The 19,871-nt window shown below is 39.2% G+C and overlaps 1 protein-coding gene and 1 long non-coding RNA gene across 2 annotated transcripts; both read right to left on the bottom strand.

Annotated features, from left to right (window-relative positions):
- Window positions 1-4,588: 4,588 nt before the first annotated feature.
- Window positions 4,589-6,856, bottom strand: LOC143118830 (uncharacterized). The gene is made up of 5 exons (XR_012986218.1): window positions 6,816-6,856; window positions 6,678-6,729; window positions 5,688-5,723; window positions 5,176-5,226; window positions 4,589-5,052 (listed from the first exon to the last, which is right to left on the bottom strand). It is a non-coding gene; the product is annotated as an uncharacterized LOC143118830 (long non-coding RNA).
- Window positions 6,857-8,957: 2,101 nt separating this feature from the next.
- On the bottom strand, window positions 8,958-18,428 carry LOC143118587 (meprin A subunit beta-like). The gene is made up of 10 exons (XM_076279617.1): window positions 18,387-18,428; window positions 18,226-18,286; window positions 17,766-17,806; window positions 15,706-15,784; window positions 15,454-15,574; window positions 15,189-15,364; window positions 14,814-15,032; window positions 13,360-13,497; window positions 10,183-10,404; window positions 8,958-9,457 (listed from the first exon to the last, which is right to left on the bottom strand). The coding sequence occupies exons 1-10, from the start codon at window positions 18,426-18,428 to the stop codon at window positions 8,958-8,960; spliced, it is 1,599 nt and encodes a 532-aa protein (XP_076135732.1).
- Between the last annotated feature and the right edge of the window lie 1,443 nt (window positions 18,429-19,871).

Genomic DNA, 19,871 nt, shown 5'->3' with positions numbered 1-19,871 from the left:
TTAAAATTCAAATGGCAGTGATTAAAACATGCTCTACCATGACCAACAGTACCTGCATGAAAAGGGAGCCCAACTCGCACAATAGTGTCCAGCACCAACACAAAGAGAATCTGCCTTGCAGCCAGCAAACACTTATCACTTCCTAATTAGTCATGTGACTTCAAGACATCATGTGATCCTAGGTGTTGTGTGGATGTGATGCAGCTATGTGTGCCTGTTTGTGTAGATCCCCACACTTGAATGCAAACTCAGAGTGATGTTAACCTAGGCCTATTTAAGTTAACGACGTGGTTGTCGTGAGAGCACGAATTATTAGCGCTTGCAGTGTTTGGCCGTAGGCTATGCCTTCGTGCGCACCTGCCAGGCTACTCAGCTAGACAAAGAATTCCCCCTGTATATTCACTCCAAGTTGGCCTACCATAACTTACCAACTACACTGTAGACCATAAACTGGCTATTTATATGACCAAATGTATTTGTTCAACTTTATGAAGCAGAATTACGCACTGCTACTTGGAACGTAACACATTTTTGTTGGCAGTAGAGAGAATGACAGCGAATAACAAATTGCACTTGTTGCTGGTTACCAATAAATACTATATATTTGTTTGCAAACAACAAAAACAGAAAGGATGGAGACAGCAAAGCTAGAGATGGGCAGGAACAAGGTCAATTGGTAGAAATGCTTGTCAAAACGTTAGGAGCTGGATGTGTGGATGAATGAAGCACAAGTATGCTTTAGGCTATGTTAAGCATGCACACTGTTTAAAGTTAGGCTACGGTAAACTACAAGTAAACCAAAGTTAAATTTAGCTTTTTTAGGGCTGGATAAAGTTGACCAAATGGATATAGGCTGTTAGGCGTGAATAAAGTAGGCTACTTTGTTGCTCCAACCCTTCCAACGTTAATGGGGACGAATGTTGACATTTTCCGTATTTTGCGTGAGAAACCCGGGAAATCTCCCTTATTTTCATTGTTCAATGTTGACAGAGCTAGGCCAATGGAACGAAAGAGAACGTTATATGGCGACAGAAATCAACAATCAAACAAGCCACTTTGATTTTTTGCTGTTTTCATTCATACAAAAGATGGGTGACCCTCCCTTCTAGACAAAAAAAAGTTAGGTGACCCTCCCCTCAACAAAGAATAAAAAGACATGACCCTCCCCTATTTTCCTCCGGTGACCCCGTTTATAAATAACAAACGGTCCCTAAGTGAATGCTCTCACTAGCCACATAGTACAGTAGCTTTAGTTTATATGGGAGACCCTTTTCTTGTTGCTTGACTTTGCCCATTATTCTGTGTTGTCATAAGTTTTAGTTCCCCAACCAAGAACACTGCTGGGGGTCCAGATTAAATTATAGGTTAAATGTCTGAGTATTTTTCCGCAGCACACTGAACAGGTTAATAAGGAATAGAATGTTTTGGTCCCCAGGTGGGCCAGACATCCACACTCACTTGCACGCGCACACACACACACACACACACACACACACATGCAAACACACTCTGGCACACATGGAGCTTATCCTGAGATCTACACTGCCACTTATTCTGAGAACTATATTGATGTGTGAGAACTATACTGAGAACCATATGAAACATACATACCTGTGAATAATATACAGCGGGGAAAATAAGTATTGAACACGTCAACGTTTTTTTCAGTAAGTATACTTCCAGTGAGGCTATTCGCATGAAACTTAGGTAATCCACACATATACAGTATAAAAATCCAAACATTAATGTCTAAAAGTAGAGTTATGAGTAAAAAAGTGGAATGGCACAGGGAAAAAGTATTGAACACGCTAAGAAAAAGCAGTACAAATTGATATAAGCTGGGTTAGTACATTCTGGTGGGCTATAAAAAAGGTTTTTCGTTACCAAGGTGTCACACAAGAAACATTTCATGATGGGTAGAAGCAAAGAGCCCTCCCAAGACCTTTGCAACCTAATTGTTGAAAAACATATCAATGGAACTGGTTACAGATGCACTTCAAAACTTCAGAATCATCCAGCAAGCAGTATTGGAGCCATTATCTGCAAGTGGAAGGAACATCACTGCATCATCAACTGGCCATGCAATGGATCTCCTTGCAAGATTTCTGAACAGGAAGTCAGAAGGATAGTCAGAAGAGTAGCCCAAGAGCCAAGGACCACTCGGAGAAAGCTCCAGAAAGACTTGGAGGCAGCAGGTACAATTGTTACAGAGAAAATCATAGGTAATGCACTCCACCGCCATAGCCTCTATGCACGCTCATCCCGCATGACTTTATTGCTGAAAAAAAAAAAACATGTCAAAGCTCGTTGAAAGTTTGCTACGCAACATTTGGACAATCATATGAAATACTGAGAGAATGTATTCTGGTCGGGCAAGAGCAAAATTTTACTTTTCGGATGTCATACTGCACACCATATTTGGAGGAGAAATGGCACTGTGCATCACCCTAAAAATACCAGACAGCATACAGTTGAGGGAATGATGAATGGAGTCATTTTGTTCCGGGAGATGATGAGGATGAGACATGGCTAGACCTTCTGGTGAAAGGTTCATGCAAATAGCCTCATTAGAAGTATACTTACTGAAAAAAATGTTGACATGTTCAATACTTTTAATATATTCTGTTCTGTAAGAATCTTCAGTAGACATCTAGTTTCTCCCTGATCATAAAATTATTGGGTAGCATTAAAATTGGTTTCAATAACTTTGACTTCCAGCTTGCATTGGTTGTTGTATTCTGAGTATCATTCCGCTGTTGTTTTATACTGTACTGTATTAAAACAAAATATTGGTCAATATTGCATTAACAATTGATTTGTACTGACGGTCATATACTCTAAGTTAACATCTAACCTAAGTGGTTTTCAAGAATACTATAGGTCTATTTAATGTGATTAATCATACTGTAAGTAATTTGTGTATATGTTTTTTTTTTTTTTTACTAATACAGTGTTTTACACAGCAGCCTTTTTGCAGCCTTACATGCAATGGCAATTCCTTCCTTGGAATTACATTTCTAGTTAATATTACTATTTTGCTTAATGTACTTACCTTAAATAATAATAATAATAATAATAATAATAATAATAATAATTTAAACTATTGTAATGTTTATATTTTGGAGAAAAGTGTCTGCTAAATACAGTGACCATAACCATAATCTGAGCCCAAACCCTCCATTAATATTCCTATAATTTTAACATGAACTGTGTTGTACAAGTATCTGGTTTTCAGATTCATCTTATGTATGGTGCATAGCATTAAAAATGGGCAATGACACGCTGATTACAGGAGTGTGATAATTTACATGGATTAAAGGTAAATGGGTGGAGGAAGATACATTCAAAACAAGCAGAACATCCATCCTGTTACACAGAAATGCAAACAAAAATCTACCAAATAAACCTTGAAAACCAAGTCTAATGTAGAATTTGAATCAATGGATCAAAATCAAGCATATAAATTGAGCTAGTCACATTTTTGCAACGGAGGTTTGAAATTCCTGTACAGACAGTACCAAAAGGCTTTTGAATGTCATCTGTTTTTATTGTTGTTCATAGACAGTTTCTTAGTACATAATGAATGTCTAACACACTTGACATTTCAATGGGAATATCAATATCATATCAACACACGGCCGTAGAAAGAGGTGGGGTCAGGGGGCCTGTGTCTGGTTGTTTATATTATAAATGGTCTTTATAATACCACACAAGCTTCAACTGATTTGACAACCTACAATAAGCATTTATCAATTGATCATTTCATCCTGCTGATTCTGCTAGATTGACACCTCCCCACCCAAATTTCAAAAGGCTTGCTATGGCGCTGCAACAAACATATCAGCACATACATTATTAATAATTGTAAAGTTACCACATCCAGTCAGCATGCAGACAACAAAATAGTACGATTTTAAGATTTTTAACAAGAACCTTCACAATATAGCCTACACATAACTATGATCAAATAGTACATTATGGAAGTAATCACAAACAGTACTCATTAAAGCTATTACATCCTTTTGTGAACCTACTGTAGGAGATTCTGATAGATTTGACACAAGTTAAAAAATAAATGATAAAAAGCTCTACTAATCTCTCGCTACCTTATTATTCTATAGAGCATTAGGTCATCTGCTGTTTCCTCCACAAGCTTGTGTAAATCAATTGTCAAAAGTTAAAAAATAATGTTAGCTTAATGTCAAACGTCAAAAATGTTCACCCTACAGTTCAAACAACCTAAGGAATAACAGCAAACCTACACATATTCAAACCACTTCATTATCCAGAATACATACCCAGAGAGATTACAAAAAAAGTTACAATCATTTAACAAGTACACTCAGGCTTTGAGTTTACTTCTGTGGATACGGCCATACAGTCATGTGCATTGTTGTTACCAAAATATACTCCGTTTGTTACTGCAGATACGCCTTTCGGCAGCATGAGTCATGTCACCCAAACAGGGTTTCAAATAGTATCACTGCATTGAGTAAATCTATGGCAAATTCATTGTTTTTGTCTAATTAGCTATAATTCACTGAAACATGACATAAAATAACTTCTACTAAATAACTATCTTCCAGTCTCTGTTTTAGTTTTAATCCCAGGGGAGCAAACACTGAAATGAAAATGTCTACTCCAAGTCCCCTTGCATGAAAGTATAATTAGTGTAAACAGATTGTGCTTTCTCTTGACCTGAACCAGTGCTTGGAAATATGCATGTCAGGCATAGTCAATGCAAAATTCTGTATGGACACAAAACTTTGGTGCAGCACGGCTGTCTGTACAGCCAGTGCTCATTCTCACATGCATAGACTGTCAGCAGATCGTATCTGCAGGAGTACACTCAGGCCATAAGATTAGCATTGACATGGATTAAAGGTAAATCTACGTGCATAGACTGTCATTAAATCAGTTGAGATCTCATCAGTTGAGATTTAATGACAGTGATCCAGTGATCACACACTTAAAAACAAGATCAATGTCACCACCAGCATTACTGGAGAGAAAGACATCTTGGAACAGGCACTACAAAAAATGTCCTCGCATCTATTGAAAACAAAGGAATATATTGGAAAATATGTTACATAGCCTCATAATATTATGTTATTATATCATAAATTCCATTCTGATAATGCAACACCAAAGCATAGAAGTGGCTTATTAATTCACCTCTCATCCTCTGTGGTAGAGCTGGTCTCCTCCGTAGTGACTCTTGTTGTGCTGTGATGGGATTTTGGTAAAATTAAAATACAAACATACCCAATTACATACATAATTGTGTGCATAAAGTGTGTCATAAAATATTGCTGCTAGTTCCAGATTAACACATAAAGGTGAAGAAAGGGCATGAGTTACATGAAATGAGGTTAGCTGTCTTTCAGGGGTGATTAAATGGGACAATGCTCAGATAAAAACCCTCATTTGTCAGCTGCCCTCCTCACACACTCAAACATACAAAGTTGGTTTCTAAAGTTTAGCTAAAGTGCATTTGTGTTCTTTAAATATTGCTGCTAGCTCTTGTTGTGCTCAATGCGTACACATTCCAGAAGATATCTATTTGAAACCATTGAAAGATGGTCCCAAAGATTTTTGATGATAAATGATGTCTACTGCAATCTTATTTTTCATTCAGTGCAGATTTCATTGTGGGTATATTATGTATTACAACAAATTTGAATTACCTGTCGCCTCCTGTGGTGGCAGCTGGAGTTGTGGAACTATAAGGCAAAATGATTGAAGTGAGAAGTGATGAAAACGGACATTAAATAACTAGATGTACTGCATAGCGGTACATAATATGACTGCCGCATGGTGTGGCCTATGCAAATGAAACACTCTGGCACACTATGTTAAATATCTAGACATACCACAAAGCTATATGTCAAATGACACATAATGGTTTTATATATATGCTCATTGAGCTAAATACAAATAAAACCAGATAATAGGCTAACTGAAATAAAACCATGCCAATCTCTAGTTATGGTGAAGGGTATGTGATGATGTGGGGTTATTTTAATTCCAAAGGCCAAGGGAACTTTATAAGGATGCATAGTATCCTGGATCCATGAAATAACTGGCCTTTAAAAATAAAAAACTGCCTGCCTCTATGGGAATTTAACATAGGGGTGCCAATACTTATGACCCATGTATTTTAAGGAAGAACATTCATTTATTTATTTATGATATATTATTCATTCACAAAGAAAATTGGTGTCCTTAAAGGTTAGATATATACTCTTTTTTTACTTAAGGCATTAAGATCAATTTCCAAAAGATGATTTTATATTCCTCTTTTTAGTCAACTTTAGCAGAGGTGCCAATAATTCTGGAGGGTACTGTATGCTTTATTTTCTTGGAATAATATAGCATCACCAAGCGTTGGTCACATGATCTACCTTTATGCGGTACATGTAGTTTGTCCTCATTATAAGTGCACTCCTATAGTTTGGACACATTACTAAGAAAATGTACTGTATGTGGTATGACATAGGGGTAGATGTACATATGCAGCATAAACATTGACTTTGTTAGTCTGCAGAAAGTGCCCACTGTACTGTGCTTTGCCATATTATGTGGAATTTACTGAGCATTAGTTTCATCAGGTAAATGGTGTTTGTTACTGCCCTAAACCCGTAATTTACAGTTGAATCAAAATATAGTTTCTCTACCTTGTGTTAACTTCGCATGGAGATGACTGATTTTGAAGGAGATACGAAATGTCTAAAGGAAGAAATTTAAATATTAAACACACTATTTCATTATGTTAATAATAAAACAGTATAGATTTTCTGTAAAATGCCTGTTACCTTGTATGTCAAAAAGAAGAAACAAGTCCCCTCCCTTTAAGAAGGATCTTCTTCTAAGGCTCTCTTTGTTCATCCAGTTAGTCCGGCCGTAGCCCCAATTAACATACAGAAGTTTACCACTCTCATCTGGTTCTACATATGTTCCATATAAAGTAGGGTAGTACCAAAGATTTATTGCTGTTGATGGGGAAAAACACTGATGTCATTCCATTTTTTTCATATTACATCCAAACATTCAATAAGGCGTTCCAGTGAAGTACAGTACATGACATGAAACAGGCAAAATATAGGTGCAAGCATTGATGAAGGGGCCAAGCATCTCAGCAGCAGGCAGGAGTTGCCATGACAACTCAATGTTATTACATCAGGCACAATAATCAAAGATTGACCCAGATAAGGCTACTTTCAGAATAGACAGCCAGCCTCTATTTACATTAACCCTATAGAGTAGACTGTATTTTTTAAAAAAAGTCCTCAGCTTTTTTTTAAATGCCAGCGTTTTTTTTTCTTTTTCTGCAGCTCAGAGCGTATTTTTTAAGTTGAAAAAAGTTAAACTAAGAAAAAAGCTCCCTATATTTGACAGCTGACCAATTACAAGCTGAGTAATGAGACGTTTCTAACCAGCAGAAATGGAGATTGTAGCAGTGGCGTAACACCATATTCATTTACAGAGTTAAACTGAATGTGTCCCAAATTTTCTGGTCAGCGTGTCTTTATTGCAGTCGCTTGAACAACTAGCAGGTTTGCTAACATTAACTCTTAATTGGCACCAGGGGCGGACCTGCCATTAGGCATGGTCAGGCAATTGCCTGGGGCCTCGGCCACCAGGGGGCCTCGTCATCCCCGTAGCCTATCGTATTTCGTTTTTTTTTTAAATAAATGATCACTGCATCCAAACAATATATTCTAATCCATAATAAAGATTGAAAAAATATTTTGCCTCATGATTACTCATAAACTCATCATAAAATCAAATGACTGCAGGTCCAGCTTCCTGTCACCATAGCAGCAACTAGCTATCTGAACGAGGTCTTGGGCCTCGGGATCCTTTGCCTTGGGCCTCAAAGTGTCCAGGTCCGCCCCTGATTAGCACACATTGTTATGGCAGCAAAAGACTCTGTCAATTGCTTTTTGCTGCCAGTGGTTTTTCTAATCAAAATGACGCCCAGGCCAACTTTTTTTTCCAAAAATAAGCCTAGTCTGAACATAGCCTAAGAGATTACTTCCTCTTTGGTGACTTTGCTGCTGATTTCGGTTGGTTGTCACTGGCGCTTTCAAAAATGTAAGTGCCATGTAGATAACTTGATGAGGCTTGATCTGATGATCAACTTTACAAATTTTGGTGGATGCAGGTCAAAAGCCTGTGAAATTATTTTACGCCCTATGACAAAATCCAACATGGAAGAGGGATCAAATAGATTGACTTAACAAGTTGGCATGTCTAAGCCTTGGGATCTCCCATGGTATTAATAGACATGAGAATAAGGCCCAATCCCATTTCTCATTCTTACTTCAGACTTCAGTCTGATCAACAAGATATATGAGCAATGGGCTTTGTGTTGTCAGAATAACAGGCTATCGGACCAATGGGCTTTTGTCGGAACATAGAGTTGTCAGAACAATGAGTAGTCCCTGCCAGCTCGATTTCAACTGTTCTGCCCTATAATTGGTTCAGAGGCTATCAAGCGCCATGTTGCAACCTAATCTACATTTCACACCCTAAAGGTTTAACAACACCACATTTTTTGAGCATCCTCACAATTGGGTCCCAAGTTATGTATTTGGTTTTGATACAATGAAAGCGTTTCTAACTTTCTGTTTGTGACTTCCTCATTTCTCACTTAAGTTTTAGATTGGCTGTGACAGACGAACACTATCAAAACTGAACCCATCCTTTAGATTGTCTGAGGCTTGATCTGTGCCAAATATGATGAAGATTGTAAAATGTTTTCGACTTTCGAAAACCTTTTCGGGATTTCTATCAAATCCATAATGGCGGAAAATACAATATAGCGGAGGTTTATGCTCTGAACTTGGCTTGATCCAAGGATTCAAAAGGTACCTTGTTTTTGAAAATCAGCTCTGAATCAACAACTTTGCACAGCAAATAAGTTAGATAACTTATGATGGTTAACTGCAACATTATCCATCATTTTCAATGTTATGATTTGTATTGAGGGTTGTGCCTCTTTTACCATATTCATTCGCTGAATCCGTGGTGAAGCTGAATTGCTTGGACATGCGTTGCCTAATGTCAGGGGTCTGGTCCAGGGCAAGTAAAGTCATCTGCCTCCACTGCAGAGGCCACTGAAGCTGGTCATCAAAATCCCCAGACACCAGGCGAATATATGCAGACATTACTGGATTCTTAAGATCCAGATACATCTGGTACCTATAGCCATCACTGGTATAGTATGTTGGACTAAATATATATCTGTCAGGTGGACTGTTGCTGAGAAGTTTTTCGAAGTTCCTGATCTGCCATGTCTGATGAGGACATTCAGTCTCTGACAGGTTGATGTCGTCCACAGAGAACCCGCCGCTGGACTTGTCTGTTCCTTTGCGGGCCTCAAACTCCACCCGGAAGGTCTTAGTGGCATTCAGAGGAACATGGTGAAGTTGCCAATAATCAGCTGGAGAACCTAAGAGAGGAAGAGATCTCTGATTTGGTTCAGACTTAACTACAATGATATATGTAACCAGCATTGTTACCTCCACCTAGGAGGATATGTTTATCTGTAAGCAGGTGTGGTCAAAATTAATCCAAGACAACTGGTGTGAGACTGCAGCTTTATTCACGACGCCGGGAGCATGTTACCCACATGAAATGTCAAAGTAACAAGCCCACACATCTGTGGGTGAAGCCAACTCTTATACCCTTACCCCACACCCATGGAAAATCACAAGTTGTCACCCTCCAGTGATCACTTAACCATCTGGTATTTTAACAGAGATAAGAAATGTTTACGACCCCCCCATCCTGAGGGTTACCCACAGTTCGGTGACACAGGGGTTAATTTAACTAAACATTCCAACATAGGAGTTTCAGAAAACACAAGGGTCAGAGTAAGGAGATGACAATTAGATTTCACTACATGTATATAAAGGTATACTAAACATTCAATGAGAAAAATAAAAATGATCCCACATATTATTATGCAAAAACTACTGGCCTGATTTTCAAGAAACTTGAAACAAAAAAGAGGAAAAGTGTAGCATGTCCCAAGGAAGAACCCAATAAATCCATCAACATAGTTTTCAGTGCTGTGAGAAATAGACTTTGCAGAGGTCTACACTCTCTCCATATTCCCTTTTAGTGTATTCTTGCATTTGTTTTTCATAATTATATAATTCAATATGCCCTCACCTGTAACCTGGTCCATGAGTCTGCGAGTTCCCATGGTGTCATTTTCACTATCAAACTCAGTCATCCAGATGTTGAGCTGATCTGTTTCATTCCCACTATTGTAATAGAAGAACTCAAGGCACTGGATATTGCCATTTCTTTTAGGAATCAACCTCCTGGTCTGGAGTGTGGAGAATTCTCCTTGTCCTACTGTTGTGTTGGCATGCATGAAAAAGCTGGAATCTATTTTTTAAACAAACAAAATCATGTTTATAAGCATCATGCAAATAAAACAGAAGAACCGTTTACAGTTTGCATCTTTTCTCTGGTAAGGTGATATGATATGCTGTAGTATGAACAAACCTTATACATTAATACATAATATGTAACTGTTTTGAGGCACGTCATAGGCTTTATATCAAGAAAGCTTGCACATAAACATGAAAAGCTTGCACATGTAATACTTTTCCTTGCACATGCTTGCATACTCTACTTCAGGGGCGTCATGCAAGGCAAAATTCCGACGGGGCACAATCAGGCAATTTTTTTCGGGGGTGGGTTCCTGTTAGAGGGGGGCCGGAGATTTCTCCCCCTGGAGATTTTGAAATTCTGGCTGCTAAACATACCATTTCAATGCAGTTTGGGAGGGACAGAAATACCTTAACCTCAACCTTTAAGTTGTTATGATTTGATTGATATGTGACCTAAGAACAATCTTACATTAAAAAAGTTGCTGAGGTCTGACTTTGTGGTGCTCAGAAATTAAATTATTTTAATCTTAATTCATATGATGGACTTTGAAAGAAGTTTGACAGGTTCCAGTGCTGAGTAAGGTTAACACTAAATATTTACTACTAGTAATATATTTTTCATTACCATTATAGCAAGCAATAGGCTACCTCATTTGTAAGGTGCTATCTGCAAATCATGAGCAAGTGACCTGATAATAACCTACTTTCTTGCCCTCTACATCACGGTCATAGCGATCCTATTTAAATAAAACAACTTTAAGCCTCCTTTTGAACGGGTAGTCTATCCCTTTTCACTACATGGATTAGCTGCCAGATACGTGAAGAGAACAAGTTGAGAAACATCCAACGCAATGCCTTGGTAGGCCTAATGTTATTAGGTTGGATTTTGTAGTCACTGCAAATTTAACACCCTCGTTTATGAAACTGGAAACAATTGAACCAGGAGACTTTTGTAAAATATTTGTAATATTTGTAAGAGTAGCCTAGGCTACGTTACACTGACACCATGTAGGCTAACGTTAACATAATGCTCTGAATTCGCGGCCAACATCAAATCCATAGTTCTAACTATTTGATCACCAAGTCAAAATTTCCTGGTCAACTACAAATAATTCCACTAGGCTACTTTTGCTTAGCTAGACTACTTACCACTTCAACACCATTGACTGTATCTGTTTTTGTAACGGTAACAGTTCAACACAAGCAAAACATTGCGAGCTCAATGCACGTGTGAGTTGTTACGGGAACGCACAGACACCAATTTTAGGAAAAGGGCTGATGTTGACCGGTCCTCAGCTATTTTGCTACGGTTTATTACACATCTAGAAGAATACATTTGAGTTGTTATAGGCTCTGGCTTATTATGGAGAATAATAGGAACAAAGTTATGATCAAAAAAATCATCAGGGAGGAAAAATCCGAGGGGGCATGTGCCCCCTTAATTTCAATGGGCATGACGCCACTGCCTGTCAGTCAATAGTAAAAGTAATTAAGGGTATGTTCAGACTAAGGGCTGTATTTTGGGCACCAGCGCATGGCGTAAAACTCGTTTTTCACCCGCGGAAAGTTTAATTTGGTATTTTGCACGTTTATTTTTTAAACATTGCGCCCAGGGGTGTGGCAATTAATAACCTAGGGAAGGGCCTGGCGCGTTGTCTAAAAATCGCTATCGTACACCACCTAAAGTCAATGGTGAGTTGTTCATATGCTATTTTAAGAGCGCATGTCAACAGTCATATTGGCAGGTGCACGCACCATCCTTCTATCATTCATGAACGCACACCAGCGCACGTCCATGCAAAGCATTACAAATTGCACGATTACAATGGGAAACATAATTAGAATAGTAACATGCTCTGGAAATTCACAATTTCGTCGCCGTTTTTTTTTTTTTTTTTTTTTAAATAGTCCAGTCCATACAACTTCATTTCAATTTCGAAAGAAATACTGGACTATGTTTTTAAAAAAAAAAAACGGCGACGAAATTCAGAATTTCCAGAGCGTGTTACTCCACACTCAGCAATCGACTCCTACGGACTTTCCCCTGAAGCTGGCAGCAAAGATGGCAACATTTCCGGAAAGGTACTGGCTTGATGAAATTCATTCTGGACTCTCTATCCGACCACATAAAGACCTCAGGATACTTCGGTTTGGCTTTAGGGACCCTCTACTCACTACCACGTAAGTGTAATGTTGTTTGGAACTGTAGAAGAGGTATAAAAATAGCGTTTTGTAGCGGGCGAAATTACATGCCCGCGTCACTTCCAGGCTAACGAGTTTTGACTAAAAACGGTAACATCGAACTTTCTCAAAACAAATCCGAATTACATTATTTGGATGTCAACTCAACGTGTACTCCCAATCATCCGTCAATTGATCTAAAGTGCATTTTACTCCGGATAATTCCTTTAACTTGTACTTGAGTATATTTCATGAAGGTATTGGTACTTTTACTAAAGTACAATATTTTAGAACTTTTTCTACCACTGATAAAAGCCCCAAAATGCGCACCACTACTAGGCACCATTGCTCACATATCTATGGTTGCTCATTGATCCATCATCGTATAAAGCCCCCCCAGATGATTGGTCACACAGTTCTCAAGTTTTCAGAGGCTTCTCAATGGAACAAGTCGAAACCGAACTTCTCAACCTCAAATTTTGAGGGCGGGCTTAAAATGGCTTCCAGGCTACCCTTACATACTTGTACCTTTAAACTTTCTCATAGCTTTCTCCGAAGCAACATACTTACACTATCATAAAATGAAAGGGGGTCAATGTGCTTTGTGATGTTCTAATTCTATCATTAGACTACCTGATAAAAGTGGAAGTGAATCTTGTTCCCAGTACTAGGGTACATCGGTAAATCAGCTCAGTAAAACATTTACCATTGATGGAATACATAGATGCTACATGACATCAAATCTGTAGATGTGTTTGAGCATTACTTTGAGATTCCATGCCCAGGTAGGTGTGGTCAGATTGGGGACCTCCATCAGCTCGGCTCACTCTCTCCCATCCAGCTGTACTCATCTCACACATGCCCTCATCAAAGCTGCAGTGGTCCAGGAAGGAGATGGAGTGATCTGGGAATGGAATTCATCAGTGTTAGAGAGTAATGGAATACACGTAATGGGAATATGTATTTAGAATACATTATACAATATGAGTAACTGCATTTAAATACCGCAGCTCTGTTTACATGGACAGTTTTAATCCAATTAGAATCGGAATAATGGCTCAATCGGAATACAAATTACACCTTGATCGGAATAAAACTGCTGATCCAATTCAAATTTTAATTGGAATGAAAGGGGTGGTGTATTCTGTTCTTTTTCCGATTGAACAGCCATTATATGGTCAATCGGGTTGCCTGCTGTAGATTCTCCAGCAAAAGTAAAGCAGCGGCTATTCTGATCAAAGATTCTAGGGCGCTTGTAAACCCCTGATCGGAATATGAGAAACTGGGACTGTTGAGGAGGGCCAAATCCAAAACACTGAGCTCAAGTCTGACCTCATTTCTGTTCAGTTCTATTCTGTTCTTGTATAACAACAAGTGAATCATATGGTTTTGGTTACTACTTGTAGATGAAAATGTGAAGGAGGCATAGTAAAAACGCCAGTATTTAAAGGAACCGTATGTAAGAAATGTAATTCAATTAATCATGCTAATTTCAAATACTTATATCACTGACAACAGTAGTCCGGCCAGGATATTGTCATTTAAAAAAGTGAAGTTGCAGCCCTCAACTGACGTTGATGTTTACATATTTGTGTTTTAGCCTGATCCGCCACCCTCCACCTATCTAGTAATCACAAAGTCAGTAGTATTTCGGCATCTGGGTTGCCAGCTCAGCTTTAAATACCACATCTGCGGTGTACACCGCTCTACAGTATTTTGAAAGTGATTAGAGTACCAGTTTTGGCCAAAATCTTACATACGGTTCCTTTAATCATTGGTAATATTCTGATACAGGAAACTGATCTCTTAATGTTAGTAGTATAGTTAGGAAGGACACGTCTACTCCAGAAGCAGGGAGACTAGAGATGTGATAGGACACATGTATGACGATGCAGTTGACACTAAAATAAATAATTATTGTCATTGAGTGTTTTGGTCGGCATATAGTTTCGCCCACATATACCATAATCAGCAGGTATGTACATGTAGCTGCCTAGGACAAACAACTTTTGTTTGTACACTGCATTAGCCACACCCAACAGTAAGTGATGCATGCTTCATGCTTCCAATGTCTAAAAATCATGAAATTTAGCACACACATCAAATATGTGCATTTGACACACACACCACGTGTTACATTACAAAATATCAGAACCGTAGGTGCTCAGGCCTGTCACCGCCACTTGCGGCTACATTTATTATTACTAAATGGGTACTTACTACATCCATAGAGTCTGTTGAGCTCCACAACATCAAGGGAGCTCATATCCTGTTCCTGACCAATCACATCTTGAAAATCTGCGTCCTTTGTGATGATAGTTGGTTCTCCTCCTTTACTGAAAGCATATTGTCCATAGTGCATCACAGACCAGTAGTCATATGGTGTGCCTTGGGTGCTGCTGGTGTTGCTGAATTCTTTTGCAAAATTGTGTTCTTCCCCTGTTGAGTCACAAAAATGAGGTTGCCACATAATGTTTTTATTTCAAGTGAGGGATGGATTTAAATGTTCGTCAGAGAATTCACATCTATCCATCCACTGTATCTAGACATAAACTGAGCCAACTTATTGTGTGGTCTCAAACTACTGAGCCAAACCTGATTTAATGTTCTCCCACTTGATTGTGACATGATCATCTCTATCATATCTGGATTGCTCGTGCCAGAATCCCAGAGCATGAAGAAGCTCATGCTCAACTGTACTGATCGTATCACAGCCAGAGCCAATGGAAAGTGTTTGCTGTTTAAACTGTCTTCCAACATATGACCAACATCTGAAAGAAAGATGGGTTGTTTGATTCAGATGACCATGATGATCGAAAGGCAAATACTTGTATCATTGAAAACACCTGAAGGTTATTACCCGCTTTTTTTTTCAATTGAGATGTGAAATGCTTCACATTCATCCCAGAGCTTGAAATCAATGCAGGTTTTTAGTCTGAATTGTTCAAAAGCTTTGAGAATGACTCCTTTGGCATTTATGTCTGTGTACAATAAACAGGTACAACCAGCAATTACATTTCGTACACAATGTAATGATCAACATTAATAATTTTGATTGTGAACAATGTTTGTAAAGTGGAACATGTATCACCATCCTACAAAGATTTCTCACCAAGACCAGCATCTAACACATAGGGCACTGGCAAATCCCAACGATATTGCTGTCCCAAGATAGAGCTCCTCCCTCTGACCTGGAGACAGCATGAGACAGGTGATTCTGATGTCCAATAATGACTCTTATTATAGCTGAATATTGAGGTGAATGTTCAGACCTCTGAAGTTTGCCTACAAAAAAGCTACCATCTTTGCCCATATAAGGAGATCCGATATCTTGATCCGGATTTGGAATTATCACACCTGTTAGGCCCTAATACCAGACATCCCAAGTCTCCCGGAAGTTTCGGGAGTCTCCCGCATATTGATAGCGGCACCCTGACGCCCGCAAATTAGGCAAAATCTCCCGGAATCTATAGTGAGCGATCAAGAGCGCGCATGCGAGACCGTGTGTGCATCTGAGTGTAGTGCGCACACGACGGGAGAGAGAGGGGTGGTGTGTGTGTGCATCTGAGTGTAGTGCGCACACAACGGGAGAGAGAGAGAGGGGTGGTGCGTGTGTGCATCTGAGTGTAGTGCGCACACGACGGGAGAGAGAGAGAGGGGTGGTGCGTGTGTGCATCTGAGTGTAGTGCGCACACAACGGGAGAGAGAGAGAGGGGTGGTGCGTGTGTGCATCTGAGTGTAGTGCGCACACGACGGGAGAGAGAGAGAGGGGTGGTGCGTGTGTGCATCTGAGTGTAGTGCGCACACGACGGGAGAGAGAGAGAGGGGTGGTGCGTGTGTGCATCTGAGTGTAGTGCGCACACGACGGGAGAGAGAGGGGTGGTGCGTGTGTGCCTGAGCGCATCCAAGACAGAGAGCATCCCAATTGGCCTGTTTCGCTAAATCAACCAATCAGTTTTTAGTGTAGGCGGGCTTTTATCTCTTTTCTCCCGAACTTAATTAATCAGTTCAGTGTATAGGAACAGGAGCGTCATGGCAGAGTCAGTGCCTCAAAAAAAGGAAAATGTAAGACCCATTTCAAAGGGTAGGCTATTGTCTCATAAGAGTAAAAAATAATGATAGGCCTAGTCTTGCACGCTGCACTGTTTGTAACAGTGACTTTAGCAATGCCCATGCAATTGCAAAAGACATGTTGAGGTGAGTTTAACAAGTGTCAATTCATGTGCATATTATTCAGGCCTATACTAGATGGCTATAGTTGTCAAGGCTACATGAAAAGATAAACTACCAAAATCTACATATTTTATTTTCACAATTTCTATCTAAGCCTTCCTTATTTGGTGTACTGACTAGACATTATTGAACATATCTGTATTTAAGTAGGCTAAAGTTTTTTGTTTGTTTTGGGGGGGGGGGGGGCTTTGTGATACCTCCCTGAAATGACTTTTTGCAGGTTGGGATGTCTGTAATACTCCGTGGTACAGGGGCGACGAAATCGAAAATGCAAACATTTTGCTCTAGGCCTACACACTTTTGTTCTCTGCCTTCGAGTGGATACTGTGATCTCCAGTAGGCTACGTGAAGGCCACACTTTGATTTTTGCTACCCCAGAGCTAGGCTACTTGCGATGCAACTTGCCAAGCTCTTGGGTAGCAAACACCAAAGAATGCTGCTTTCACGTACCGGAGATCACAGTATCCAGTCGAAGGCAGAGGAAAAAAGTGTGTTCAGGAAAACATCTGCATTTCAGACCTTTTCGACCCTGCGAGAGTTAAACAGGTGCGATAATTCAAAATCCCCATGTTCGCCAGATATCGGATCTCAAAGATGGCAGCTTTTTTGTAGGCGAACTTCAGAGGTCTATGAACATATAATTACACATAATTCAAGTTTCCATGCAATGTATTTATTTATATTTGGGTAAGCAGTCTCTTGGGTCTCTGTGTAGTAACAGAAAGGCTGGTGTGATATACTGTATTTATTTTGACATCTATTTGGTATCTGTCTTGACGTGATCTCAGTCAGGATGGCAATACCTTAAGCTAAACCTTGGTCTCAACCAAAAACGAAATCCTAAACTGTGTTTTAGTAGGCTACAGTAGGTAACACGTTATCTTAGGTATATGCACATTGCATACTGGATAATTTCACTGCAATAGAATATTATTTTACCTCCTTGATGTCACCTTCACGCAGGTTCAAATCTGTAAATAGATCATTTTAAAAATATAAAATTTTTAATATAATTTGCTAATTAGATTAAAAATAAGTAAAGTATATTGTAGTGTATTGTGAATTAGCCGTTCCTTTGTTAATCTTCGTGATGTCCAGCTTCTCAATGCCTTCAAAGAGAGAAGAGTTAAAGGAAAACATTAATTAGAAGTATGATCTTTCAGAGGAATTGTAAGAGCAGCAGATAATATTGCATGCTTTTCTTGTGAAAACGGATCACCTGACTGTAAAGACAATGACCATCTTAATTGTATGATGCCAACATTTTGTTGGCTTTATATCTTAAACTTACCTATTTGACCTGGTTGTGGCTGCATGAAAGTAAAAAGAAAATTGTGGTTAATTCATTTTACATTAAATGAAAAAAAAAGAAAACTGTCTAAGGTTTTTACACACTTACCAATGACAATGCTGCTGTACCAGCGATAGTCATCGTAAGCCAAATATAAACATACATATTCCTAGAGAACAGATAAAAAAAATAAAAAAATTACATTTTATGATTTTACACTCTGCATGAATTGATTTGATATAGAAGTGATCATGTTGTTTTCTATTTACCTTTTTAGTAGAGTTTTCAATTTTGAATCCGACTGTTTCCATAAAGGTACTTGCGTGACACTGATGTGTCAATGGCACTTGCAAAGGTCTGCTGGAGTTTTTAAGTTCATCAGTGAACCAGACCAAGATTGACAAGATGAACAAGAATGAGCAAGAATGTTGCTTCTCAACATTCCTTTAACATATGTCAGGTGCATACCTAACGTTCATAGGCATTGGAAAAAAACTTTTTCCCAATGAAAAGCATCAGCAGCTGAGATTGGAGAAATGCATACAGCAACTTTTGCCCAAGTTCTTCACCAGTCAGAGCTCTATGAGTGAGTGGCACAGACAGCTCTTAGTAAATCTCGACTAAAGTTGACAATGACATGTGGGAGACTCCAAGGTCAAATGGAAGAAGGTTTGTTGATCTGATGAGACCAAAATTGAGACTGAGGGCACCAAAGTAAAATCTCGGGCTAGGGCTCCTGCGCAGTCAGACCCGGCTCTGGCAACAACAACAAAAACAACACTCACTCACACACAAAGCGCTTTACAGGGAAGGGGGGACCTCATTAACCACCACCAATGTGTAGCACCCACCTGGGTGATGTACGGCAGCCATAAAGCACCAGAACGCTCACCATACACCAGCTTGAGGTGGAGAGTGAGAGAGTGAATGAGCCAATTACAGTGGGGGATGATTTATCGCAACGCAGCATATTCAGAACCCATGCACAGCTGGATGAACTTTTTGCTTGTTTGTCTTTTTCAAGCCATATTTTATACTGTGGAGGACCCAGAGTCACATCGTTTACACTTGCTTGCACATAAACACAGACAAAAAATGAGTCTGTCTACTGAAATAATTGGGCTCAACACAGTTGTGGGGTGGATGATTATACATTTACTGATGAGAACACAGTACAAAGTAAAGCTTTGTTGAAGGTGTGAACTGATTATTGTGAAGTAATATCCATTTTCATGAAAATGTTGGTGAATGGGGAAACTGCACTGTTCCAATTAGTCTCTCTCTCTCTCTCTCTCTCTCTCTCTCTCTGTGTGTGTGTGTAAATGAATTCTCAGTTAAAGCACTTTGTTTTTGCTATGATAACACATTACAAAGCTGAAGTTTCATCAGTAGAAAGCATAAGTGTGTTGTGCTCTTAGGAGAAGGCTTGTACTTAAATCTAATTGAAAACAGCCTCCCATTACTTAAGAACAAAAACATACCTGTTTAAAAAGATCAACATAATGCTGTCACATTAACATACTGTATGGAATGAACCATTGCATGCATGTTACTGTAAGTGTAACTGGAAATGGTCACATGGGATGATGTACTATTGAGCATGGACAGGAGGGGGCGCTAATTGTAGCAGATTCAATGTAGAAGATTCTGTCCACAAGGGGGACGTCTGTCATTATCTATGGTACTGAAGGAATCACATAGCAACATTCCTGACTGTGAGCAGTTGTTGTGACTAAAGTGTACACCCAATACAA

Source organism: Alosa pseudoharengus, unplaced genomic scaffold, assembly GCF_046254945.1.
Source record: "Alosa pseudoharengus isolate Yale_2024_CS ecotype anadromous, Long Island Sound unplaced genomic scaffold, YU_APseudo_1.1 YU_APseudo_1.1_scf_12, whole genome shotgun sequence".
Classification (NCBI taxonomy): domain Eukaryota; kingdom Metazoa; phylum Chordata; class Actinopteri; order Clupeiformes; family Clupeidae; genus Alosa; species Alosa pseudoharengus.
This window is presented reverse-complemented; position numbering and strand designations above follow the sequence as displayed.